We start from the raw sequence: 26,998 nt of genomic DNA on the forward strand, positions 1-26,998 counted from the left end.
GACGCGCCGAGTTGGCCGGCTGCGGGGCTGGACCTCAGCCTTTCCCCGCCTGGGGCCGCCGCCGCACCATTGGTTGCTCCGCGTCTCCAAAAGGGGCCCTTGGACTCCTCACTGGGTCAGTCTGGTGCTGGGTCGTGGAGCTCACCACAACTCCCGCTGGTCCGGAACTGGATCCCTTCTTCCCAGAGTTGCGGGCAACTTTCCCGTCTCCCTGGCGCTGCAGTGGCTCCGGGACCGGGGCAGCCGCTGGTAGCTGAACCCAGGGCCACGCTACCCGCGCCCCGGCTGAGCGCGCGCGTTGGTCTCTCTCTCTCGGTGCACGCTGGGGGTCCCGGAGCTCCGCTCTGCCGGGGAGATGCCTCTGGGACACATCATGAGGCTGGATCTGGAGAAAATCGCCCTGGAGTACATCGTGCCCTGTCTGCACGAAGTCGGCTTCTGCTACCTGGACAACTTCCTTGGCGAGGTGGTGGGCGACTGCGTCCTGGAGCGCGTCAAGCAGCTGCACAGCAACGGAGTCCTGCGGGACGGCCAGCTGGCCGGGCCGCGCGCAGGCGTCTCCAAGCGCCACCTGAGGGGCGACCAGATCACGTGGATCGGGGGCAATGAGGAGGGCTGCGAAGCCATCAGCTTTCTCCTGTCCCTCATCGACAGGCTGGTCCTGTACTGCGGGAGCCGGCTGGGCAAATACTACGTCAAGGAGCGGTCCAAGGTAGGACGCGCGCGGGCGCCCCACCGCTGCTGCAGCCCGCAGGGACCGGAGACATGCGGAGTCTGTTGTCTGTCGCCTTCGCAGGGCTACAAGCGAACTTTAGGTGTTAACCAAGAAGCAAGAAAGAAGTCAGTCTGGTCTTCCCATCCCCCAGGGAAAATCCATGCTAAGGGACTTAGGTGTATCATTATAATGACCTTCTGATAACTTTGAAATAATGGCTCTGGTGGGTGGTACAAGCCGGACAAGCTGTGGCTTTTTGGTCTGATTTTAAGACGTGGAGTTCTCAAAAGTCCATACGAGGGACAGGTTGTTAGAAAGATTGTGTATGATCCGAGACACACATGAACTCATGATCTTAACTGTCTACTTTAAAGTCACCTAATATTTGCCCTTCATTGATTTCAAAGGGGATTCCCATGACCGAACTTTTAAAGAATGCTGGAGACAGCTGTGATTTTGCAATGTGGCATTTGGTTTGTGGAGTTTGGCAGGTGTGGGAAGAGTTTGCCCTGTGAAAGAGTAAAGCTCCTCTTCACTTTTGAGTGCTGCCCTTGGCTTGTTGCACTCAGGACACTTAGATCATCTGTTTGACTGAAAATTCTCTCCTGGTGCTGAGCCCACACCACCACCTTCCCTTTCCTAACTTTCAGTTGATGGGGAAATCTACTCAAAACCACCGGTTATGCCCTAACCGGTGTGGCTCAGTGGCTAAGAGCGTGGACCTGCGGACTGAAGGGTCCCAGGTTCCATTCTGGTCAAGGGCATGTACCTTGGTTGCGGGGAACATCCCCAGTAGGGGGTGTGCAGGAGGCAGCTGATTGATGTTTCTAACTCTCTATCCCTCTCCCTTTCTCTCTGTAAAAAATCAATAAAATATATATATTTTTAAAAATACACCGGTTATGTGATCAGAATAGGGTAGTCAAGTACCTCTGGAAAGAAATTATGTTTTCGTTCACAGCCAGAAGTGACTCCCTGGGTAGAAATTTATCTTGGAAACATTGAGAGGTAGGTTGGCAGAAATGTGGGAACATGTCGTGCCATGTACATTCATTTGGGATAGTCTAGCCACTCAGTCTTTTCTACAGATGACAATCCAGCCTGCTTTCCAGTGGCAGTTCTGAGGGTGATTAGCATTTCTTTTATTGTGGACTGGTCAAGGGGCGCTCAGAACTGTAGGAAACTTGCACTTTAACACAGCGAGGCTACACATACTAGCGTGAGAAGGAAGGTGAACATTCACCTCTGTACCATTCTTTAACCACATGGGTAGTATTTCTCAATTTAAGATTCATCCTCTGATAACATACTTTGTAGTCTCATTTATTCCATAAGCTGAGAGGAGCACTCTTAATATAGTGCAAGTAGTGAAGATTGGAAATGTATAGAAATGAAGGGGTTGGAGTGGGTGAATGGAGTAGAGGAGAAGTAGATTGCTTTCAAACTAGGGGGACATGAATAGAATATCAGAAGGCATTGTTATTAATCTGACACAAAAAGTAAATCTTAGAAGAAAATGCTGCTTTCTAACTTTTACTTTGATTTGGGGAAAATTCAGAGTTAGCAGGAATCAGTAGAAGATTGATGTTATTGTTTCTCTACTCTTCCATCATTTGGGTGGTGGATGAGAAAGTTGTTTGTCTTGATCAGTCTTATATTTGCACCTTGCCCGTCTGGGGCCCGTTGGGGAGGGGAGGGGAGGGAAATGGCTAGCCTCAGTATTTCAGAGGTGCTTGTAGCTTCAACTTGGAAGAGCAGATGGCTCCTTACCAGTTTTTAAAACTTTCTTTTAAACTTAGGCTGAGGAATCCTCCCCTCCCCCTACCTCCCTTGGCATTCTAGGAACAGAATTCGCTTTGAAGGAGGTCAGAATTAATTGGCAGAAAGAGGTCACTAACATGTTTGAATGTTAAGTATTTTTATTTAGCTTTGACTTAATGAACAGTGGTAGGGTTTTAGGCTAGAATTTAACTCCACAAAGGGAATGAAAACCACTGTGTATGTCTGGCTAAGGACAACAAGATTTATAGATATGATTTTTCAATTATGGATTATCTTCTGGGTAGAACAAATAACTTTTCAGTTAACCCTTTCAGTTAACAGAACATGACTGTGAATTGAAAAGAGGAGATACATCTGTTGTCCATGGAAGAGACATCTGTCTGCCCATACCTAGAGGTCCAACTCTCCTTTGGCTATTTTGGCACAAAACTCTTCACTCCTTCCCTTTAGAAAAATCACCTCTAGATTGGGATATTCCCGACCAATGAGAACCAAATGCAAACCAGGTTTGAGCAAACAGTTGTTATAGTAAATTTTTTTTTAAAGTTTGATTTGCTTGTATAAAGAAGTCTCTTTAGTAATGTCTGTGGCCTTGGGTCTCTTGTTTGAAGTTCATTATTAAAGCATTGTAGAAAAACACATTGCATTTCTACATGACTTACATTCGTTTCACCTTAATTTAACTTATTTACTTCTCTTCCTTCAACTGAGTACCTTACCTTTCTGCTTCCCAGACTAATGATATAGACCCACTTTTTTCATACCCAGTTTTAGAAAAACTGAATTTTTAAAAAGCAGAACATGTAAATTTATTTTAAAATTTTATTTGTAACTTTTTATGAAAAATTTCAAACATATTAATTTAGGGAGGCTGGTATAATGAACTCCCATCCCCCATTTTCAACATTTGCCAATGCATACATTTATTTTAGACCAATTCTTTTTCAGGTACTTTAAATTTCTGTGCTTATTAGTGTATTGACTCTAATTAAGTACTTTTTCCCCTGGATTTTTAAAGGTCATTGAATAATGTATTAATGCCCTTTATCTCAATGAAGCAATAGCAAAGGCATTGGTAATAAAATGGGAATATATACTGGAATTGAAATGGAAATTGTGGAAGAATATGGAAATAAATATTCAAGGGTTCCCTCTTCCCTGCCAAAAAGGTTATTACAGGTCAGAATTTATCTACCTCCACTTTGTTGGAGAAAAGTCCTAGGGTGGTGAAGACTCTGGGGCAGTGTTTTCCTATAATGTAGTACAGCAGTATGGCGCCCCCTAACTTCAAGCATGATCATTGCTTTCAGGCTATCAAAAGATTTATCTGTTACTTCCTTTTGGAGATTTTAGACTATATCCAAGATAAATATTGGTTATAAATTGCTCCTTTTGTTTTGGCTGCCTAGAAATGGCTGTTTTCCAGTGAACATGTAACTTATAGAACCGAATGTTCTGCTTGAAGCATCTCATTATAGACTCACTAGTGAGTAACTAATAACTACATTTTAATGAGCAGTTTGCTCTGTCTGGCATTGTACTAATAAGCACTTTAAAAACACTGTCTGTCTGACTTAGTCTTCAAAACCACAATCTTCAGCAAATTGAGTGATTAAATCATTTACCAAAGGTCACAAAGTCAGTGGTAAGAAGCAGTGTATCATAAAAGTTAGGACAAACTCACAGATACAGACAATAGCATGGGAATTACCAGAGAGGAAGGGGATTAGGAGGAGGTAGAAGAGGGTACAGGAAGGAGATTTGACTTGGGGTGGTAAACAGCACAATTTACAGATGATGCATTACAGAACTGTACACCTGAAACCTATATAATTTTATTAACCAATGTCACCCCAATAAAGTTAATAAAAAATTAAAATAAAATAAAAGTTAGGAGCTTATGCCGGGGGCTACTGACCCTGTAGGTAAGTTGCTCAATTTTCACCAAGTGTAAAATGAGGGATAATAATACTTTAAAGCTTTTCAGGGAGGGAGCATTAGATAAGATAATGTACATAAAATTCTTAGCAGGATTCTAAGCCTTCATAAATGTTACAGGCTGTCAGTGGAAGACGGGATTCTAACCCAGTTCTGTCTGACTCCAGAGTTTGTGTTCTTGACTATGATGCTCCTAGTTTTCATCCTTTCATTTATTCGGCAAGTGCTCCTCAGCGTGGGATACTGCGCAAGGCTTGAGGTACAAAGGTGAGCAGGCATAATCCCTGCCTCATGGGGCTTAACATTCACTTATGCATTTGAATGCAGGATCCTCTAGTTCACACTTGATTAATTCTCAAGCCTAAAAAAGAAAAAAGACAAAGCCCAAACATTGCAGTGGGTCAGCTACATACATTTGAGGAAGAAAATGGAGGGCTGTGCTAATGCTTCCCTACTGTTACTGGCAGGGAGAGTTTGTTAACAAGGTTGCTTGCTAGGACCCCTGACTAGAGAAGTTCTGGCCATGGGGTTATGTGGGTTGTATTGTGCACAGACAGATCAGCCCTCCCGTGGGAACAATGCAGAGAAGTGATGAAACAGCAATAAGTTATGAATAAAAGAAAAAGTGTTGTGAAGTGGTGGGCTTGTTCCTTTGCTATATAGCAATAAGTTTGGCCCACCCTTCTCATGTGATGTCAGGAGTATCCCTTACTCAGTGGAACTTTTCATGGTTGCAAACTGCTTTAAGCAAAAATGGGATAATGCATGTTGAAGATCAGGTTCTCTCTCAGGTGCCAAGTGCAGGAAATGCAGTCATGGTTCACAGAAGAGTAGGCGGAGCCATGAACTATGAACCAGCAAGTCCTAACTACCCAGGGCAGCTTGGGTGTTAGTTCTTTTCTCTGGCGCTTGAGGGCCTCCATCTTTGCTTCTCTGCTCGTGCCCTTTATTTCTCCCCCGCTCTCCGTTCCGTCCAGCTTTTTCTGCTTTTCCATGCAGGTGGCTCAAAATGGCGCCCTCCCCCACAGTGGCCACCTCAGCCTCAGTCTGAGATCAGCAAACACTTGACCAACATTTAGAATCTCCTTTTCATCAGCCTTGGTTGGGGAGGTAAAGGGGCATGTGAAATCATAGATCATAACTATGCTTGTCTGGACCCCTGAGAAGTGCAGTGCTTAAAGCATGGGGCTTGAGGACTAGATCCAGAAACGGTGTCTGTAATTACAAATCTGAAAAATCTGTCTGAGCTATTTTAGGGGGAGGAGGCACTGAGTTTGAAAGACTGAACATTTTTCTGTAAGGATGTGAGGGATTCCTATAAAAGGTTTTGTATTTAAAAATAACTTAGCTCTTGGAGGAAGGAAATTAATCCAAGGAAATAATTTACAGAATTCAGCGTCAGTGACAGCGAAGCCAGTTTCTCCATTGGGTGGTTTTCATAGTGTCTTTTGTCTGTTCTGCTGAGTAACACTTGGGAACAAAGAAAAGAAGATAGGCGGGTGTGCATATGTGTTTGTACTTTATAATTTCTTTTGTTCACTTTTGGGCCACTGGCTAGTCAATCACTACTTTATCTGCTTGCAGTGAAGTGGGAAGTCAGGGGGTATCAATTTAATTTATTAATTGACAAATTGTTAAATGTCTTGTACTGTGGGAGACCTGTAAGTGGCTGGGAGAAGGGAGGTGAAAGGTGATTATAAAACCACCTAAAGAAGCTAAAAGTTGAGTGGTGTGAAGTGATTGTCACCAACTTTGCTTTCTCTTTTCTAATTCAACTGTACTTTTACACTGATTAGTCATTTTTGTTTCTCTTCTTCAGGCTTTCTCCAATTTCTCTATTTAAAATTAAGTGATCAACATTAGTAACCAAAACTATACTGAACTTTAATGATACAGGTTTTTAGAGCTAAAGAGAGGGATCAGAAATCACATCTCTCCAGTCATTCAATCATTTAGCAGTTTTAATATTTGGAGAGATGAGATCTTGCAAGGGATTGGGGTGCTGGGCCTAAGCAAAGGCACTTTAGTGGATGGGGGCTAGCCTGGCTGGGGTTGCTCCCTGAGTCAGGTAGACTGCGAGACAGGGTCGGTAGGTTAATTCAGCTGCATGAGCATTTTATTTGTGAATTTCAAATATCATTCTAATTTAAAATTGACAAACATCCTTTCATGGAGTTATATAAGCCTATCTGTACATTCAACTTCTGGGTGTCATGAATTATTTCCTTTTCTGACCTCACTCAGCCCAGAGCAATTTTGTACATTCTTTTCTTTCTTTCTTTCTTTTTAGAAAAAATATATTTGTATTGATTTCAGAGAGGAAGGGAGAGGGAGAGATAGAAACATCAATGATGAGAGATAATCATTGATTGGCTGCCTCCTGCACGCCCCCTACTGGAGGTTGAGCCTCCAACCTGGGCATGTGCCCTTGGCCAGAATTGAACCAGGACCCTTCAGTCCACAGACTGATGCTTTCTCCACTGAGCCAAACCGGGTAGGACTGTGCATTCTTTTCTGATTCCTGACTCTGACTAGAAAGATTTCAGATTTTATAAATAACAGGCAGCCTTGCATGTTACAGCTCCATTCTGAAAACACACCATGTGTGGAAGACATCTCGGATAGCAGATGGGGATAGGGTTTGTCCCATAATGAGCAGGGCACCTCTGAGAAACATCTCTAAGCACCCCAGCATCGTGCATTTCATTAGAAAGCTCAGAGGGCATCTCCACTGTGGGCGGCCTTTGCTGAGTTTGGCAAGACCTCTCTGCTTTGGACTCACCTTTGTAGCTGCAGGTAAATTAAGTGACATTTTGACCTGTGCCTATTGAATACTAAGGAGCAGCTTGCGGGTTCACACTATGAAGATTATTAATTCTTTGTTAATTGTTACTGCAACAGACTTGGTAATTCCTTTGTAACACCACTTTGTAGCTGTTAACTAATATTGCTCCAAGAAATGGGTGTCATTTTTCTGTAGTGTTTGTCAAATGCACATGTTTTGACAGTAATGATAGTTCAGATGTATTCTGCTGGGCAACTGCCAGGGGTGCCCAGCGGGAGCTGAGTCCAGAGGCACTGGAATTGTAAGTGTGACAGGCAAATCATTTTATGATGCCAGACTAAGGAATTCAGCTTTGGCAGATTGCCCAGAGCCGTTGATTTGGCTCAGATTCAGAGCTATGTGTCCATTTGCCAAGAGATTAGTTAGCTCAGCTCATTATATGTAGAATTTATACCCCACTTCCCTCTATTATTTCAGTCTTCTACCAGTATGCCTCTTACCTTAATTTTGTATCTTTTGGTATTGGGATTTGTGGATGAGTTCCTCTGTTTGTTTTTGGTGAGCTGGTAGTGACTGTTAGATTTTTCACCTCCTGCCCCAACCCAGTCCCAGTCTTACAGACATCTGGGTTTGCAGTTGTATAATGCAGACTTTCAGGTCTTATGCTGGCTTCATTCTGTACCTACTTACTGAGAGTACTCCATGTTCAGTACCATGTCAATACCTCCTGATTAAGTCAAGACAATTTTTGATTCTTTAGGAGATACAATGATCAACATTTCTTAATTTCTGAAGTAAATGTATCAACCTCATATTAAATATTGTTTCCTTCCAACATGAATTTCAAAATGCAAAGAATCAAAGAATCCTACACCCATCTTGATTATTTGCCAGTGGGAAGAAGACAAAATGGAAAACTCAGTTCCAGGTGTCAGTGACGTCTATTTTTGGTTCTCTAAGGGAACTTGAAGTTGTTCTGGGTTATTCAGGATAATACTCTTCTATTTGAGTATTGCTTGGAAGCGGTAAACATACAGTGTTTTAAGCAGTCTGAACATCCTTTGGACCTTGCTCTGTGTTCTCCAGACCCAGAACAAGAATCTGCCTGTGCCCCTCCCTCCAGATCCCCTCCCATTTCTACTCATCTGTCTAGTCAAACTGAGGGACTATTACTCAGAAATCTCAATACCTTACACAAAATTGACAGTGAGTCATTTTGTTTGTTTGGATTTTGGATGGCTTTTTCCCTATTCATATTGTTTTTGAGTGATGGGAGTAGATAAGTAAAGCCTTTTTAAACAAAAATATTGAAGATTCAGGCAGGAACATGCAATATTATTGCTCAAAGTTTGGCCTATTTTGTGCCATTTTCGCTTTTTATTATGTTTGTTTTTTAGGTTCACTGTGGAGCCTCAAGTTTTGTCTTTTCTTAAAAAACTGAATTTTGTTTTCCTTTCCTAGTAGAAATCCTTGAGGAGGAAAGTATTTTAAAGAGACTTAGTTTAACCATAACTCACCCGCCTTTTGTTTTCATTCTCCCTATAATCCATTTTCATGTGCTTTTGTCAGAGTGTGAACGGCCCCAAACCCATCTCTAATCGTGCAGTCTCTATGCTTAAAAACCCCCAACCAGGCTCTGTCCCTATTGTCCACTCTACGTGCTGTGCACTTCCTAGTGTGCCACGTAAGCCCTTCCACATCTGACCCCAACTGACCCCATCTGACCCCATTGACCTTTCTATACTTAATCTGCTCACCTCTTTCCTTCTCTCCCAATCCCTGAAATGCTAGGAACTGATTTTGCCAGGCACATGGAGCTTCCCATTGTTTCTACTCTTCAGGATCCATCTTAGTGCCTTCTCCATGAAGTCGCCCCTTCTGCTCCCTAGAACTCTGTGGGTGGCTCAGTCCAGGCTGCCCTAGTACATTTATTTTTTCGGCTGCTTCCTCTAATCCAGCAGTTACTTAAAAATTCCATTAAGGCAGATATATAAACTTAATATATACTTTCAGTGCCTTGAACAGTCCTTTACAATTCATAGGTGCTTGTTGACTTAATTTCATTTTCAAAAGGAACTTTGATTTCAAAGGATGTCAGGATGTCAAAAAAAAAAAAAAAAAAAGGTTTTGCAGCATGGTCCCTAATTTGATGTCATAATGTTTAAATATTGTATTACATTAACATGCTATGAGGAACCATCTTAAAGGAGGGGCTTTAGCTTTGTGAGATTCTTTCCTCCGTTTTGGAATTCCATGCCTGGCCCTGGCTTTGGAAACTCACCATAGAAGTACAGGAAGCAAGACACAATAGAGACGATGAAGATGTCAAGAAGGCAGTGAATGAATATGATGACATCCTGGAGACGTATATTCCTGTATTGATGGCCCAGGCAGAAAATCTACTGGAACCTCGAAAGTTATTCAGTGGTAGAAGAGAGCTTTTGCAAATCTGTGGAATTCTGCAATGAGCATGATGTGTGGAAGCTGAATGTGGCTCATGTTCTCTTCACAAAAACAAACACAAAGACGCCATTGGTTTTTATGAGCCTGTAGTCAAGAAGCACTATGACAACATCCTGAATGTCAGTGCTACTGTACTGGCTCACCTCTGTGTTTCATACATTATGACAAGTCAAAATGAAGAAGCTGAGGAGTTGATGAGGAAGACTGAAAAGGAGGAAGATCAGCTCTCCTATGATGACCCAGATGAGAAAAACTACCATCTGTGGATTTGCTGATAGGGACACTTTACTGTGCCAAAGGAAATTATGACTTTGGGATTTCTCGAGTTATCAAAAGCTTGGAACCTTATAATAAAAAACTTGGAACTGATACCTGGTATTATGCCAAAAGACGCTTCTTGTCTTTATTACAGAACATGTCAAAACACATGATCATGTTTTGTGAGAGTGTTACTCAAGAATGTGTTCAGTTTCTAGAACACTGTGAACTTCATGGCGGGAATGTACCTGCCATTATTGAACAACTCCTAGAAGAGGAAAGAACACATATTGGAAAGAATGCAGTCACATACGAATTCAGACAGTTAAAATCTTTGATTTATGAGATTATAGGATGGAATATGTAGTCATGTCTGATAATGGCTTGCATCATAATGGCTTTATATCTGTATTTTATACTGTTTTATTTTTATTTAGCCATTGGCATCTTTACTTTGTTACATGTTGAACTTTGTACACTTTACAATTATTTAACTAAAAAAAGAAGAAGAAAAGAAAAGCCCAGCTGGTGTGGTTCAGAGGTTGAGTGTCTATCCATGAACCAGGTCACAGTTCGACTCCCAGTCAGGGGGTTGTGGGCTCAATCCCCAGTAGGGAGTTGGCAGGAGACAGCCGATCAATGATTGTTTTATGTTTCTATCTCTCCCTCTCCCTTCTGATTCTCTGAAATCAATAAAAACATATTTTAAAAAGAAAAAAAATAAAGAAAAGTGAGACTAAATTTTCATCTGAAAGGGCAAATAGGTACTTTCAGTGCCTCTCATTGGGTTCCCGAAGAGAGCTGGCTCTACCAGCAGTCACACCCCAGGGAGGGTGACTGCCATGACAGTAATCCTCCGCAATTGGACAGAGTTACAACTGCAGTGTTTCCTGCCAGCTTGAGGGATCGCACTGCTGAACCTGTGCCAGAAGCTGCCCTAGGAATTCCCCTTGCTCCCTGCTCTCCCCACCACCTCCTGTTCTCCAAATTAATAGTGCAGCTAACTGTTTACCTTTTATCTCTTAGGGGGAGGCATCGCTCCGGAACTCTTGGTTTTGCCACTTTTTGTGTCTGAGTCCCATTTTCTATGTTTGTAAAATGGGGCTTGTCTCTATCTTGAAGGAACAGGGCGGCAATTAAATGAACCATTCCTGCTCCCCAGACTCAGAGGCAGGCACGCCTTTGTTTCTAGTCCCCTTTCTGCTCCCCAAAATACTTTACACTCTTGAGAGGTTTTCTGGATCTCACCCCTCCTGAAAGCCACAGTGGGTCTGTATCCATTGTGACATAATTAATGTAATTTTAGCAAGTTCTGCATTCAGTGAATGCTGATTAACGTGGTAGTAGAGGGCGGAGATGTCTCCTAAACAAGTGTTGCACCTAGTGAGGAAAATTTATCCCATCCGTGTCTTCCCCAGGAAGGCACAATTTTGTATTTACTTGAAAAATTTTTCTTAATTGGTAATTTATCTCCTGACTTTGAAACAAGTCTGAGATCCTTACCTGCTGTGGACCTGCGCTGGCAAGGACAGGTCCTAGAAGGGCTGCTTTCCTCCCATCGAACCTTGCAGGGGCAGAGCAGCCTGCGGCTCAGACTTGAGCTGACTTTTGACCAATTGCATGTGAAGCAGGAATGGGTCCTGCAGGGGCTACGGAAGTACACTGTGGGATGGATCGTGCCTGTCCTGCAGTGAGTAACTGAAGCAAAGACAACTCGGACAGCTAGTTAGTGCTTTGCCACAGGATTCAGAGTCAATTTCCTTTGCAAGGATCCTTGCTTTTGTTATATTCCCAACCCTCACCCCCCGAGCATTTAGTGCATAGACTCAATTCTAAGCACACTCATTTTTCATATTTTTGCTTTTTGTGATTTTCTATCATTATGGAAAGGATGGTAGGCCAGGGTAAGAGGGAATCAAATGCTTCAAGTGGAACTGAAGATCTTAGTTCCCTCAAAAATGGGGTGAATTGATTAATGTTAGACATTAGATAGACTGCCCTGGTAGAGTATGATTTGGTTATTAAGGCCTCCCACTCTGCAGCCAGGCTGACTCGGTTCGAAAAGACAAGTTACCTAACCTCCTTCTGCCTCAGTTTCTTCATCTGTAAAGTGGAGGCAGTAATGGTTCCTGCCTCATGAATATCGAATGAGGTAAGATTTGGGAAGCACAGCACTATACAAATGTTTGTTCGGTAAGTAAATATGCTTACTGGATTTCATGAATTCTAATTCTAACTGATTTGCTGTGTGTCATTTCTTTCATTCAGCAGAAATATTTTTCCAAATGCTGAAATGCAAATGTAAACGTAAGATTTGGTTTTCTAAAAAGTTTTTTGCCTTTATTTTTTTCTAGCAGTTTTAGTGTTCCAAGTTAATAGTCTTAAAATCCACTGGGAATTGCAGGCAAAGTGTTTTCCTGGTTTCTCTTTAAAATATTGCTTCCAGGCATTTTTCAGGGCATGTTTTGATTGGTAACTATATTTTTTGTAGATTACCCATTAATAAAACCCTGTCTTAACATTTGTATTTAAGTTATCATCGATTCCCGAAAGTATTTCAGGATTTTCTTCAGATGAGAATTTAAAGACAACCGTACTCTGACATTCCGACAGCCACAAGCATCCTTTTTTTCTGTTACACTTGGAGCCTTTAGAGAACTACAGGTACAGTTTTCTTTTCCAGAGAGGGCGGCTTCTCACATCAAAGGAAGTTAAATATTTTGACTCCCTATCCCCATGTAGCTTTAAGAATTACTCATGAATTTGTTTTTCTATAGAAATAAGATAACTTCTAGGTCCATATAACTTCCAGGGTTAATGACTTCTGAGAAATGGGCAGTGACTCATGCAGATGACTGCTGCTCACTCCTGCCCCTCCCCCATCACGCCCCCACCTCTGTAACCAGGAAATTAAGTGAGGTGATATGTGCAAAGCACCACCTAAAGTGCCACCTGGCTCCATGGGTCCTCAGGAAATGGCAGTGTTCCGATTTGGGGAAGGGTATCAGGATGGATGTGGTTAAATGCCTCCTAAAGTCCTTAACCCTGAGCCTGGCTTTTACCGATTTCATAATTGCAAGGAAGCCTTTATTCAAAACATGTCTCTGGTGACTGTGGTAGTGGCAGGGGGAGGGACCGGGGGGGATGCTCTCCTATGCTTGTTCCCTCCCTGGTCCCGGGCTGTGTGCTCGGGTGTGGGCTGGCTGCCACCCTCACGAAGCGCACGTAGCCCTGTCACTCAGCCGTCACCCAGCTGGCTGGGAGCCAGGCCGCCACGGGAAGGGCTGCCTTCTCAAACCCAAGCAGCCTGCATTGATAGGTGGATGTTCCCGGGCCTGTTTACTGTGCTTAATTGCAGGGCTCTGGCTGAATCCCCTCCAAGAGGAAGAATTAATCACAATTCAGGGAGGAATGACAATAGTCTCTCACATTCCTGGCCTCTGAGTGCTTCAGCGGCTTCTCGGGGAAGGGTGATTTACTTAAGTTCCTGCACAGAGTGCAGGAGCCCTGGAGTAGAATCTTGATCTAAAGCAGTTAGACGTTAAGGACCTGTGAGTCCTCTGTGACTGCGTGTATGTGTGCACATTTCCAGGGGTGGGGCGGGAGCCCAGCTCTTTAATGTAAGAGTCTCATGGCACTATTTTCACTGAGCTAGGAGAACTACATAGAAGGTTCCAGAGTCTTGGCAATTGTTGATGGTTGTGTGGATGACCCTGGATCTAGGACCCAGTTCACAGTAGAGTCAAACAAGGGCACCGATGAGAAGGTCTACCTGGGGACAGGTCTTCAAGTAAAGATGAGACAGTCCCTGCCAGGGTGCTCTGGCCTGACCAGGGGGCCGGCAGACCCACTTCACCAGAGCCACTGGCTGTAATGTCTTACTTTTCATTTTCAGAATTACTGAAGGTCCTGCCTTCCAACAACATTCAGGAGTGGGGCATGGTGATGACTGTTCTGAATTGGAGATGAGGTTATGTGTGTCAAGCGGTGTTGGGGTATGTGGGTTCAGAGGCATTTGTAGTGTGGAGGTGGGCAAATGAGGGGGCAGAAGTAGTTCTCAGTGTAGAGACAGACGAGTAGAAAGTACTTCAGTAAGTAACTTGGGGTTTGCTGAAAGGATCACAGTAAGTCCTCAATGTTGTCAATAGGTTCTGTGACTTTAAACAAAACCATGTATAATGAAACCAATTTTACCATGGGCTAATGAATGTAAAGAGTTACGTTCCTACGGCAACTCATCAATGTTAAAACAGAACGATGCTAGTCAAGCGGCTGCTGTACTTACCTGCCCGGTATTTGACTGGTGTTCTCAGTCTCCGGAAACTTCTAGTCAGATGCTGAAACGTTGGGAAGGGGAATGTGGGGACTGGACTCAGCTCATGTTGTTGCCCCCCGAAAGCATATTTCCCATTCCCTCCTCATTTTGTTACATTAATCTTTAACTAGAGGCACTAAGAGGAAATAGCGAGGCCTCTCTTAACCAGCAAGAGAGATGACAAACAAGATGCCAAGAGAGCTAATGACAGTTTGCACAAAGTTCCCTGCTTTTTTCTCTGAAGTACCTACATTGCCTACCGCTAATTTCTTTAGGCCAAGCTAGATGCAGTGAGGATGAATATGTACAAATTCTAAGGCACTTTTGAAGCTTATGCGTTGTTCATCATCACATTGAGAGCTTGCTTTTTGTTTAACTTCGCATAAAGGAGGCGGCTGGCAGCAATGTGAACTTTGTTTAAGGACATCTCCTTGAAACTCCCGGAGAAAGCTTTGCACAGTTGTCATCAGCTTGTGACGATGCCCTGTGAATATTGTGCTGAAGTAATTTAATTTAAGTGGCAACAACGGGCCCCACAGGTGTCCTTGAAGAGGACATACCCCTGGACAAGGAGGATGGGGAGAGACCTCTGCCTTCCAGTCACTGCCCTTGCAGAGGATTTGTGGAGTTTTCTTCACTCCTTGTCACAGCCAAATGGAAAAGAATGGAAAATGACATTTTGGCTTAATTTATCTTTAGTGTTATTTTAAATTTATTGTTGAAAGTATTACATATGCTCCCTTTGTGTGTGTGTGTGTGTTTTTTTTTTCCCATTGACCCCCTCAATCCTGCACCTGCCCCTCCCAGGCCTTCACCAGGCTATTTATTGTCTGTGTCCATGGGCTGTGCATATCAGTATATAAGTTCCTCGGTTGATCTCTCCCCTGGCCCTCCCCCAACACCGTCTTTAGTTTCTCTGTTTTTTACAGAGCAAAACTTGCCAAGATCATGCCTCTCCCCATTTCTCTCCCACACCAGCCTTTCCTGTGGTGCCTGCACTTAGCATTTTGAATACGTAAAGATTTTTTAATTTTTTGTTTTCTATTAAATTAAGAAAATTTCAATTTTAGAGCAGCTGCCAGCACATGCAGTGCCTTTGTTCCAATTCTTAACACCTCCCTACAATGAATTACCAAATGAGGCCCCTTCCCCAGCAGGTGCCTTTATGAATACAGGACATAAAGTGTACAACTACGGGCTGCCCTGCTTACTGTCCACTTTAAATGTACGTGTTAAAATAAAATATGTGCTGAACACAAACCACCCTGAAAAATGGCCCCAGGAATATAGCCTTTGGCACCTCCACCCACAGCTGTCTAGAAACATTAGCAAGTTTGTCACCTAGGCTGTTGTCACCCGAATATAAATTATACCCACTTCTGGCCAGAAAACTTCAGCTGTTACTTTCCCCACTAGGATAAGTTGCTTGGCTGTTTTTCTAAGCTAAAGCATGTGCGTAGTCCTGTGTATTTCTTCTCAACTCTCTCCACATCTAATTCTCCAGGTAGTTGGTGCCTTTTGGTGGAGTGGGAAGGATCCCGGGTCCCCTTCTCTTTGTTCAGAGTGGACACGGGGGAAGGACTTGAGGGGAAGAAGGTGTGGAGGGGGCATGTGGAATGTGAATGGCACTGAGGGGCAAGGCTGTGCCTTTGAACAGCAAACATCTAAACCTGGAGAAGAGAGCAGGGAAGGTGCCCTTGGATAGCCCAAGAGCTAGTGCAGGGTGGCTCGATTTCTTAGGAGATCTCAGACAGTCATCTACAAATATAGCCTGATGTCTTTTTTTGAGGCCCTAATTTAAAAATTGGGATAAAGATATTCAGGAGTGTTAACCCACAAATCCAGTTTGGTTGTCTACGGCTATCCTGGAATGTGAGGATTTTGTAATACTGGGCCCTCATTGCAAAGAAAGGTAAATTCCGTGATGCAGGTAGCATAGCATGCACTCCAGAGTTCTGACACATACATCTATACATGATTGGCTTCAATTATTTGTGCTACTCACATGCTCTGAAAGCTGTTTGAATTTGCCAGCTCTGGATTTGAAGCTACAAATCCCTTAAGTAGGATCAGATCCCTGAAGGAGACATACTGAAGCCGCAGTTGAGGGAACAGAAAGCATGCATATCATCAGCTTTAAAAATAGCGAACATTAGGCAGCATAAGGAGTATCTCCTTCGAGCCTCATAAACCCATTTTACAGATGAGAAAACTGAGAGGTTAAGTACAGGTTATTTTGTACTTAGGCTGCATTTTATTCAAAGTATGCTGTGTTCAAGACCATTCATAATTCAAAACAAACCCTTACAAAGATTGGCCGGTATTTCTGCATAGCAGTTAGATGGGTCTTAGCATTTGGCAATGGACCAAAATGCCAGTTTAAAGGTCACTCAGCCAGACAGCTTTGAAGTTATGCTATTTTTTGACACAATTTAAAAAATGAATTCCCATTTATTAAAAATTTTGCAAGTAAAGTGAGACTTGATTAATATTTCAATGTGTGGAGCTAAAATTTACATAAAATGGCACTTTACTATAACTTGTTCTAGATCAAGTCATACTATTGAATCTGACTCCAAACTTATATGTGATGTAAAATACATTTCTATAAAATTCTGTGTTGTTGCTTGTTATTGGAGAACTAGTGAGCCTAACTGGAGGTTGGGGTGGGACAGATATACCCCCTTGCCACCCGTGAGTCTAAAATGATCATCATTGCTACATGGACAGTGGAGGCTGCCAACGCCAATTTTTGAAATGGTTTATCCGTGGAATCAAGCTGTAGTTGGTGTCAATCAAGAACACTCTATTTAGACATTGGAGTGGAAATCCTGGACTTTCATTTTTCAACTTTACCTTTGGGATTGATGAGATCTGGTTGTTTATGAAGTCAGCTTACCAATAACTCTAATAGAGCAACTGTTTTCTTTTCCGCTTGTAGCATTTGGGGAGCACATTTTGTTACTTGTATTTGGCTGTTAAAGTTTATATATCTGTGTGTATCTTCAAAGAACATACACATTTCCTGCCTGAACGTGGCCGCCACAGTGTCTAGAGTACATTTCTTTGGTCTGGAGCCAGCCTGGGAGCCTGGGAGAGGTTCATCCCTCAGCTAATTTTCCTTTGGCTACAGAGCTGTGGAGAGGCCTCTAAGGTTGGTGGGAGGGGGTCCACATTGGGGTCAGAGGAAGGAATGGGGAATGCATAAGGGGATATGTGGATTAATGTGCACATCCAACAATAGAACTATCAGGCCATCAGGGGAGGGCATTGGGGGCAACCAGGCTGGCAGGGCAGTTGGGGGCAAGATCAGGCCTGCAGGGGAGGGCCATTGGGGGTGAGATCAGGTCAGCAGGGGAGGGCAGTTAGGAGCAATCAGGCAGCCAGAGGCAGTTAGGGGTGAGATCAGGCCAGCAGGGGAGGGCAGTTGGGGGCAAGATCAGGCCTGCAGGGGAGGGCCATTGGGGGTGAGATCAGGTCAGCAGGGGAGGGCAGTTAGGAGCAATCAGGCAGCCAGAGGCAGTTAGGGGTGAGATCAGGCCAGCAGGGGAGGACAGTTAGGGGTGATCAGGTAGGCAGGCAGAGGCAGTTAGGGGAGATCAAGCAGGCAGGCAGATGAATGGTTAGGAGCCAATGGTCCCAGATTGCGAGAGCGTTGTCTGACTGCCAGTTTAGGCCTGATTCCACCCCCTCCCCCTGTATGAATTTCGTGCACCGGGCCACTAGTAGAACCATAAGACTATGTAGTATATGGGTTAGTAGATCACACTGACATTGAAAATATTAATCCAGTCAGGAAGTTTTGACAAATACAAAGTCTTTAATAAATGAGACATCTTCCTGATTGGTGTCAGTGTCATTGCTTGGCCTATTTGTCACAAGATAATTAAAGTGCTTTGGCTCTGTTGGTCTGAAGCATTCTCCTCCTTTACATACTCTAAATCCTTCCCCGAGCTTGATGAGGTTTAGATAGCAGCTCAGTTGACCCAATCAGTTTCCGGGGTTTGTTCCTGCCCTGTGCACAAATTGGCACAGAAATGAGTGACTCGTTAATGACGTGATTCTTGCTTTAGAAAGCATCCTAAGCCTCCTGGTTTTAGACTGTGCCAAAGACCAGCAAATAGCTAGGAATGTGTGCAAGCCAAGACCCATCTCCTATGGCTGTTATCCAGAAAACACTGATAAAATTGGCTGTATGAAGTTTCAACAGGCCCACTGAGGCCCACCGTGATTTCCTTCCATTGTTTTGGACTTGATACAGTGGCTGCAGGAACCAGGAGAAAGGGTGAAGATTCACTCTGGCCAGAGAAATTCTCTGTTCCTCTCCCTTGAGCAATCAGATACTTTGCTGACACTTAGAGGTTTTGTCCAACTGGTAAGTCCCCTGGAATGTGCTGCTCGCTCTTCTTCTGTGTGTGTTTTACAGATGCAGCAATTCATAAAGGATGTGCTTTTATGAGTTGGTATCTAATTTTTCAATATTTGAGTCTAAGTTGAGCCCTGAGATAGATGTGCACTTCATAATGCCCTGAAGAACTCTCTCTCTTGCTTTTGGGGGGTTGATGCTTAGATTTAGTCTTAGATCTTCTTGGACTGTCAGAGGCATGTAACTCAAGCCCCTCTTTATGGAAAAGAAACCAAGCCTGGAATCACACAAATAGTTGCAACTAGTGTGAACTAGGTGGCGGGCATCCAGACTATTGACCGTTGCCCTGGAGTTGAGCTGTTTGAGAATAGAAGCTTATGTAGCATTGATGGAGCACTTTTTCTTTTCAGGGCTTCACGGTGGGGAGATGCTGAGATAGTAGGGAATGCAGCTTATAATTATTTGTAGCTTAAATGACTTTCATTTTTGGCTCAGTGGTGGCTCTTATAATCCTAATAGCTGCTTCCAGGGATGGGTAATTCACTTGTCATTACTGGCGAGTTCATTTATCTCTCCTTCCCCAGTGAGGCCCATCGTTTCTGTTTGCTGCCAGCCACCTTCCCCCAAGCCATTCTTTGCTTGGTGGTACCATCATTTGTTAAATCTTGATTGTAGTAGTCTCAAAATATTTCACCTTCTGAAAGATGTTCAAGCTAACAGCCTAACTTTATCTCTAAGAAGACATTGCATTGACCTTTTCGATGTTCAAAGGGTAGGGGATGGGGATCGCTAGCTGCATAAGGATATAAAGTTTGATAGATATGGTGATTTTAGCTTTAAGATCACCATAAAGCCAAGTTACCTTCAGTCTTATTATTGTCCCAGAGGTATGGTTTTTTATTAAGTCAGTATGCCATGTGTGCGAAGTCTTTCAAGCTACATGCCTAGTTTATGCCTTCATGTTACCACTGGTAGTGACTTGGCACCCATGGCATTGAAGCTGATTCATTGAGTGCACTAGCACATTAGTTTGGGCCTCTATCCAACAGATTGTTTTAGCAATATAACAATCCTGCCATTTATAAGAGAAAGTATGAACTGGATTGCTGTATGTATATTGGAAGATAGGTTTTAAAAATGACAGAAATTTATAATGATTCAGGTAAAATACATACATACTCTTTGGAGGAAAGAGTCATTCACTAATTCATTCATTTATTTATACCTGCTTTTAAACAGACACCTCTATGTATCAGGCACTGTTCTAGGTACTAAAAATACATCAGTGACCGAAACAGGAAAAATATCCCTTTTCTCATCTTATGTTGCCAGCTCCAGTATCTTCTCTGCATCTATCTCATCTCTATAAAATATTTTAGGAATATGTCAGTGTCTGTGAAAAGAACTAGCATTTTGCACTTTGCCTATGTTTTTCTACTCCTTGTTATAATTTCTCCATAGAACAATTATAGGTTTGTTACCCTCTTAACAGTAATTCTCAGGAGAATTTATAGTAACTTAATAGTAACTTTCAATAAAGTTTTTAAATATATTTTTATTGATTTTTTACAGAGAGGAAGGGAGAGAGATAGAGAGTTAGAAACATCGATGAGAGAGAAACATCGATCAGCTGCCTCCTGCACACTCCCTACTGGGGATGTGCCCGCAACCCAGGTACATGCCCTTGACCGGAATCGAACCTGGGACCTTTTAGTCCGCAGGCCGACGCTCTATCCACTGAGCCAAACCGGTTCTGGCTTTCAATAAAGTTTTTAGTATGACTTTCTGCTTTATTCCCACACTTGGTTGATACAGGTAGCACTTGGGAAAAGGAAGAGAACTTAAGGTTATCATCTGATTTGGTAATTATCAGTAGAAAGAAGACAAACATTGAGAAACATAAGCTGGGTGTCTGTGGCTTTTTCTAGGAATCAGGCTGACTGGTTCTATGCTAAAAAGTTAGGACACAGCTTCCCATTGACCCTTCCCTTTTCCTTTTGTCCTATGCATTTTATTGAGCAAGACTGACCCTTTTCTCCAAGATATTTATAAATACAAATATCTTTTTAAAAAATATATATTTTATTGATTTTTTACAGAGAGGAAGGGAGAAGGATAGAGAGTTAGAAACATTGATGAGAGAGAAACATCGATCAGCTGCCTCCTGCACACTCCCTACTGGGTATGTGACCACAACCAAGGTACATGCCCTTGACTAGAATCGAACCTGGGACCCTTGAGTCTGCAGGCCGACGCTCTATCCACTGAGCCAAACCAGTTAGGGCAATACAAATATCTTGAGCCCTAGTTCTAAAATCTGTGTGAATCAGGGGCACTTGCTAAACAGGCATAATTCCATACCTAGTGATTCTGATTTTGTGGGTCTAGGGGGGAAACTGCTATTTTAAAACGGATTGAAGAGAGGTGGGCATCCTAATGAGATGTATATGGGTTACATTCTACAACCATGGAAATATTGTTGAACCACTTTCTACTGGGCTGAGCCATAGGGATAACTTAGCCTTTAAATCTTGTATGCTGAAAAGTCCAAATTTATGTACTGTGTGTGCACTCAAGAAGCCAGCAGCCACCTATCGATGTCACATAGTACCCAAGGAGACTGTGTTACTCAACTGCTCACTAGTGGGAGAAGATTGTCTCAGCTTTGTTAACCGTCTTTCTCGGGGTTTCTTCGTAGGCAATGGTGGCTTGCTACCCAGGAAATGGAACAGGTTATGTTCGACATGTAGACAACCCCAACGGTGACGGCCGCTGCATCACCTGCATCTACTATCTGAACAAGAATTGGGATTCCAAGGTACTTGGAATAATGGGAATAGAGTGTGGGGTTAGAAACTAAAGGAAAAGACGGGGGAGAGATCAACCAAAGGACTTATATGCTAGCATATAGGCCTAACCAATGGACACAGACAACAGGGGGTGAGGGCATGAGTGGGGGGATGGGGGTAATGTGGGGATAAGGACACAAATGTAATAACTTAATCAATAAAAATTTTTTTTAAAAAAAGAAAAGAAGGCAGATGACTTAGAGGAGAGTTTGGAGTTCATAATTCCCACAGATGCATCTTTTCTTTTTCAATCCCCTCCCATACCCCAGGGTACTAAAGTTGGGATGAAAATAACAGATATCAAGTTAATGTTACGGGAGTAGGTAGAGTCATTCTTAGGATATGGAAGGAGTGCTTGATGAAGAGAGGGTAATTTGTTATTTTAGGGATCAATGTTTTTAGTGTAATCCAGAGCTGATGGGACTCTCAGTGCGGAATAAGATGTACACTTTTCTCTTCTAGCAGCAACATTGAGAGAATTTCACAAAAATAGAGCTGTGGGATAGAAACCTCCCCAAGCGAGGCTTCCCACACAGCCCTCTCTCGGGGTGATACATCTTATTGGTGGCTGCCTGCCATGGCTTACTGCGGTTTGGGAATGCCAAAGGCTTTATGATTTATTTTTGTTTTTCTGAACATATAGATAGAAAGAGATAGGAAGTCTGGTTCCACACGTACAGACGTTTGTCTGGAATGTGTATGCCTTCTGAGAGTTAAGGATGATTTAGGAGTCTGAGAAGTCAGAACTTTTTAAGCTTGTTTAGCTTTTGTACCTTCTGCACCTCCATGTCCTGCTCATTAGGGCAGCTGCTGGCTGTCGCTGGGCTAGGACATTTTATCTGGGGTCAGAAAAACCAAACCTGGGAAACCAGTGGCTCAGTGGCAAGGCTCATCTCGTCTCCCTGTTGGGAAACATGATTAGAATTCACCCCTTGATTGTCCTTTAAAAACTTGAAAGGTGGTGTTACAGGCAAGCAAGTAAAGTTGTCAGGTCAGTGATAATAAATTGTGAAATATGAAATCATTCAACAAATAGTGGAGTGCCTGCTAGTGCCAGGCATTGTGTTGTGGGAAACACTGAAGTGTGAGGCCTGCATTCTACCCTGCTATGGTTTTTCTAGTAGGACAGATTGGGCAAACACGTAAAATGAAAAAGTAATTTAATGAAAAGAGAGATACATGTAGTAAAAGGTACAGATAAGGCGATCTGAGAGTTTAGGGAAAAAAAGCATGTCACTTCCAACTAACAAAGTCATATAGGAGCAGAGGAAAGCTGTAAATTCTAATTGAAGGGGAATGATTATTATGTGGGACGACTATCCTAGGAAGCTGTTAATATTAGATTGAACCATACGAAATTGCTGGGGGTTTTTTTTGTAGGTCAAAATCTGTCGTATATTGGTGATCTGTATGATTGAACCCAATAGAACTCCATTTTGTGTCCATGGGCTTCATGAGTGGGGGGTGGGAAGGCTTCCTTTGGCATGAGGTCAATAAGGAAATAGCTCTAGTCAAGTTTGAAATAAACTTTAATACAAAGTATGAGGCCGAAGTAAAAATGTAGGAGTCATATATTCTTAGAGTGGAGATTGGAAGATGGCTTTGTTTTTAAACAAGTCTTAAATATCATTGTTAATTAAAGATGTATGAGGCCAGAAAATAATCCTCCTTCTTTGTGGCCCTTAGCTACACGGTGGGGTCCTGCGGATATTTCCAGAAGGGAAGTCATTCGTAGCAGATGTGGAGCCCATTTTTGACAGACTCTTGTTCTTCTGGTCAGACCGCAGGAACCCACATGAAGTCCAGCCTTCCTATGCAACCAGGTAAGAGCCAGGGCCATGAGTCCGCGTGAGTAGTTTCTTGTACAAACACCAGTTCCTGGAGAATTCTCTAAACTTGTGTCCTATGCAGAGGAGGGAGTAACCACACCCAAAGCTGATAGCAAACCTGTTTGGAGTCCATTTTAATTTTTCTTAAAGTGGAAGCTTTGGATTCTTTTTAAAAAAAAATACTTTTATTGATTTCAGAGAGGAAGGGAGAGGGAGAGAGATATAGAAATATCAATGATGAGAGAGAATCATTGATAGACTGCCTCCCGTATGCCATCCACTGGGGATCGAGCCTGCAACCTGAGCTGAGCATGTGCCCTTGACCGGAATCAAATCCGGGAACCTTCAGTCCACAGGCCAATGCGCTATCCACTGAGCCGAACTGGCTAGGGCGCTTTGGATTCTTTAGTATCCAAAACCTAACGTGGGTTTGAACTATTAACAAATTGTTTTCCATTAGGTGAGCATATTGGATTCTAAATTTCCCAGAGTGTTTGTCTCTTCTGTCCTTTCTTCCCCACTCCTTTCAAAAACCTAATGTTGAACTGCTCCCCGAGAATGTTGGCTGTCACACCCAGGAATTCTGTGTGGTCAACTCTGGATGTGTTTATGAGTTGCCAGTTAAAAGCAGAGAAAGAATCTTGTGAAAAGAAAGAGGAATTTGTTTTGACTTATATTCTTTTTTTAAATCATTTTCTTAGCATAAAATTGGTTTGGGCTCACTGTTCCAATCAGATCCCAACAATTGGATGTAAAATATTAAAATAATCATGTCCTTAGATCATACATGGGAAGATTTTCAGAGTAACTGAACAACTTAGCACTGTTTAGTATTAATCTACAAACTCTTGATACAATCTTAATTTTGGATTCTGCCTTTCATTTGCTGTTGTTTTATGGTTGACACTGTAAATCAGGCAGTACTAGAAGTGCTGTGAGTTGCAGCTTGAATTGGGAATAGCAGCTCTGGGCAAGGGGTGAGAACATGGGTAGAAGGATATTGACTAAACCTTAACAAGCCTAATTAAATGAAATTCATTGAATTAAATTCACACAAGTAAAGTTCTTAAGATTTATGTGTCCCCCTCCAGAAGTCACAGAGCTGAGCCCCACACAGAGTCACATATTAAATGTCAAAGTGGAATGTGCCCTAGGTGAGCAGGTAACTAATTCTACCACCAAAGCCTGCTTGTGGCTTGTTTAATGGGTACAATAATTGGACCCTGTGGCTTGTGCCAGAATTCCCTTGTTATTCCACAATCCCTTGATGGCTGGAGTCATAGGGAACATTAGCGAACGTTGATGGGAAGCCCTTGAAGAAAATCAAGTGCTATAGAAATTTGAGTAGCTAACAATAGCTATAAAATGAAACTTTGAAAACTCATGCATGAAGCAACTCCTATTCCAGTCTAGCCCATAGATGGGATAAAGCTTATTAATGAGAATGCAGTAGAAAGCTTGAGGGCATCATTATTCCATTGCATCTTTGCCTCGGTGTCCAAAACTAAAGAAAGACAGCCAAGAGTTTTAGGTGTCCTGTCATTTAAATGAGTTATTCTTCAAAGCTTCACTCAGGTGTCACCTCTTCTTCCCTGTGCTCTCCCCACTAAGTTGGGTCTCCCAGTCTTTAGCAGGATGATTCCTTTCTAGTCCTTTCTGTGTAGATCATTACACGGCCTGTTACAGTATTTGTTAATTGCCTGTCTCCCCACTAGGGGTTGAGTTCCTTGAAGAAGAAGCAGATATATTCACATGATCATTTGAACTCCCATTGCCCACATTGATGCCTGGTGCATACTTGGAATTCCTTACACGTTTTATTACATTTAAATAGAATTGAAACCAGAGAAGTTTATTTTAAATTAAAATTGGAATGGATTTCTAAAAATAGGGGACATTTTAAATGTTGGCTTTATAAATGACTCCGAAGGGGGATTGTACTATGCATTTTTATTTTTTGGTAGTAATTTTAAATCTCTTTTCTTATATCTGCTTATCTTTCACAGATATGCTATGACTGTTTGGTACTTTGATGCTGATGAAAGAGCAGAAGCCAAAAAGAAATTCAGGAATTTAACTAGTATGTATTTGATAATTTTCTGTGACTTTTGATCAAGTCAATCTTTGACTTTAATTTTTAAAAAAATATTCTCATCTACTCTGTTCATTCTCAGCTGTGCCTTAGCTTCATATATAATGACATCTGATAGGCTTAATCCTGAAAGCCTAGCCTTAGCTGTGCTGGGAAAATCAGAAAAATGCAAAGGACATCCTTTGTGAATGCCTACTTTTGCCTGAGAGGTTATAATTGATGGGAAATTGTTAACTTTTTATTATTAATGTTCACCCATCCAGCATAACATTAAATATTGCCCATGATTTTGTCACATTGCAAAGGAAACATGATGGAACCCAGATAGAATGGTTCATTTATTGATGTGACACTGTGACTCCCAATATAGAAACTGGGCTCATATAATATAAACTGAATATGACTTAAGAACTGTCCCCTCAGTACTGTAAAGCAGCATTTCCCCAAATACATTGTACAGAAACACTAATCCTGCTAGTCTTGCCAAGGTGGTTTATGAGAAGGTAAATTCCTGGGCCCTACAATATGGGAAATGTTACATATCGTATTCCTCTCTTAAAGAGTCACAGTGCCATTGGCATATTAACCAAGAAAAAGTAATCTAAGAAATCCTGCAGTAAAGGCATATGTAATATTGCCTAACTCATGACCTATTTGGACTATATGCCTATCAAACACCTAAGAAAACACATTTTGCTAAACTCTATCAGGAGGCACTCTGCTCAATTTTGTTCTGTAAGATGGGAAGTATTTACTAGAGCTTTTTGGATGACATTTGTGATATAAAACTCGTCGGATCTGACTCCTTACCCTCTTCATTTTCTTTTTTGTCCCTAATCCAGGGAAAACAGAGTCTGCCCTCACTGAAGACTGACTGTGTGCTCTGAATCCGCTGGCCTCATTCATTTTAGCAATGGTTTCTGAATTCTCTTTAAGAGTTGAGACCCACAGAAGGCCTCTTCAGTGAATTGGTGATGTGCAACCCCCTCCTGCTTGCATCATTCACATCCCTGTCTTGCGAATGGTACTTTGTGTTTTCTTGCCAAGACTGCATCCATCTTCAGACACTCTCTTTGCCAGATGAACTCATTGTCTAACTCTGAAAACACCTGCAGACGACCTCTCTTGCCAGCGGTTTAACCGATAGATTTGGTAATACTGTCTATCAAACAAGAGCCCAGAAGCATGGGCGAGGGAATAAATCTTATTTGCACTTTATGTACACTTCCTGATTTGAAAGGAGGAGGCTTACAACGAAGAAAAAATGGTGACAGGTGCCACAGAGGGGCATCATTGAAGCCTTTGACAGCAAGAAACAGGAATCTGTGCCACCTGAACAATTTCCAGATGTTTCTAATCCAGGGCTGTTGGTGTTTCTGGAGAATTATCACAACCTAATGACATTCTTACCTCTAGAAAGGGCTGCTGTCTCAGTCACCCATTTATAAGTGTCCTGTGGGTAGATACTCCTTTTTCCTTGTCCTACAACCTGGACTTTTGGGTTCTGCCTCATTTTACTGAACATATGACTTTCTGATTAAAAAAAAAAAAAGGCAAACCAGGTGTTTTCTATTTTCACTTCTTACTTGGGGAACCTAGTTCCTCA

General features: G+C 42.4%; 1 protein-coding gene across 1 annotated transcript; it reads left to right on the forward strand.

The window, feature by feature from the left end:
- On the forward strand, positions 1–26,998 carry EGLN3 (egl-9 family hypoxia inducible factor 3). Its single transcript, XM_036353447.1, has 5 exons — positions 1–712; positions 21,321–21,440; positions 23,158–23,294; positions 25,307–25,380; positions 26,235–26,998. Exons 1-5 carry the CDS (start codon positions 356–358, stop codon positions 26,264–26,266), a joined length of 720 nt encoding a protein of 239 aa, XP_036209340.1. The 5' UTR covers positions 1–355; the 3' UTR covers positions 26,267–26,998.

Source organism: Myotis myotis, unplaced genomic scaffold (assembly GCF_014108235.1).
Source record: "Myotis myotis isolate mMyoMyo1 unplaced genomic scaffold, mMyoMyo1.p scaffold_m19_p_1, whole genome shotgun sequence".
NCBI lineage: Eukaryota > Metazoa > Chordata > Mammalia > Chiroptera > Vespertilionidae > Myotis > Myotis myotis.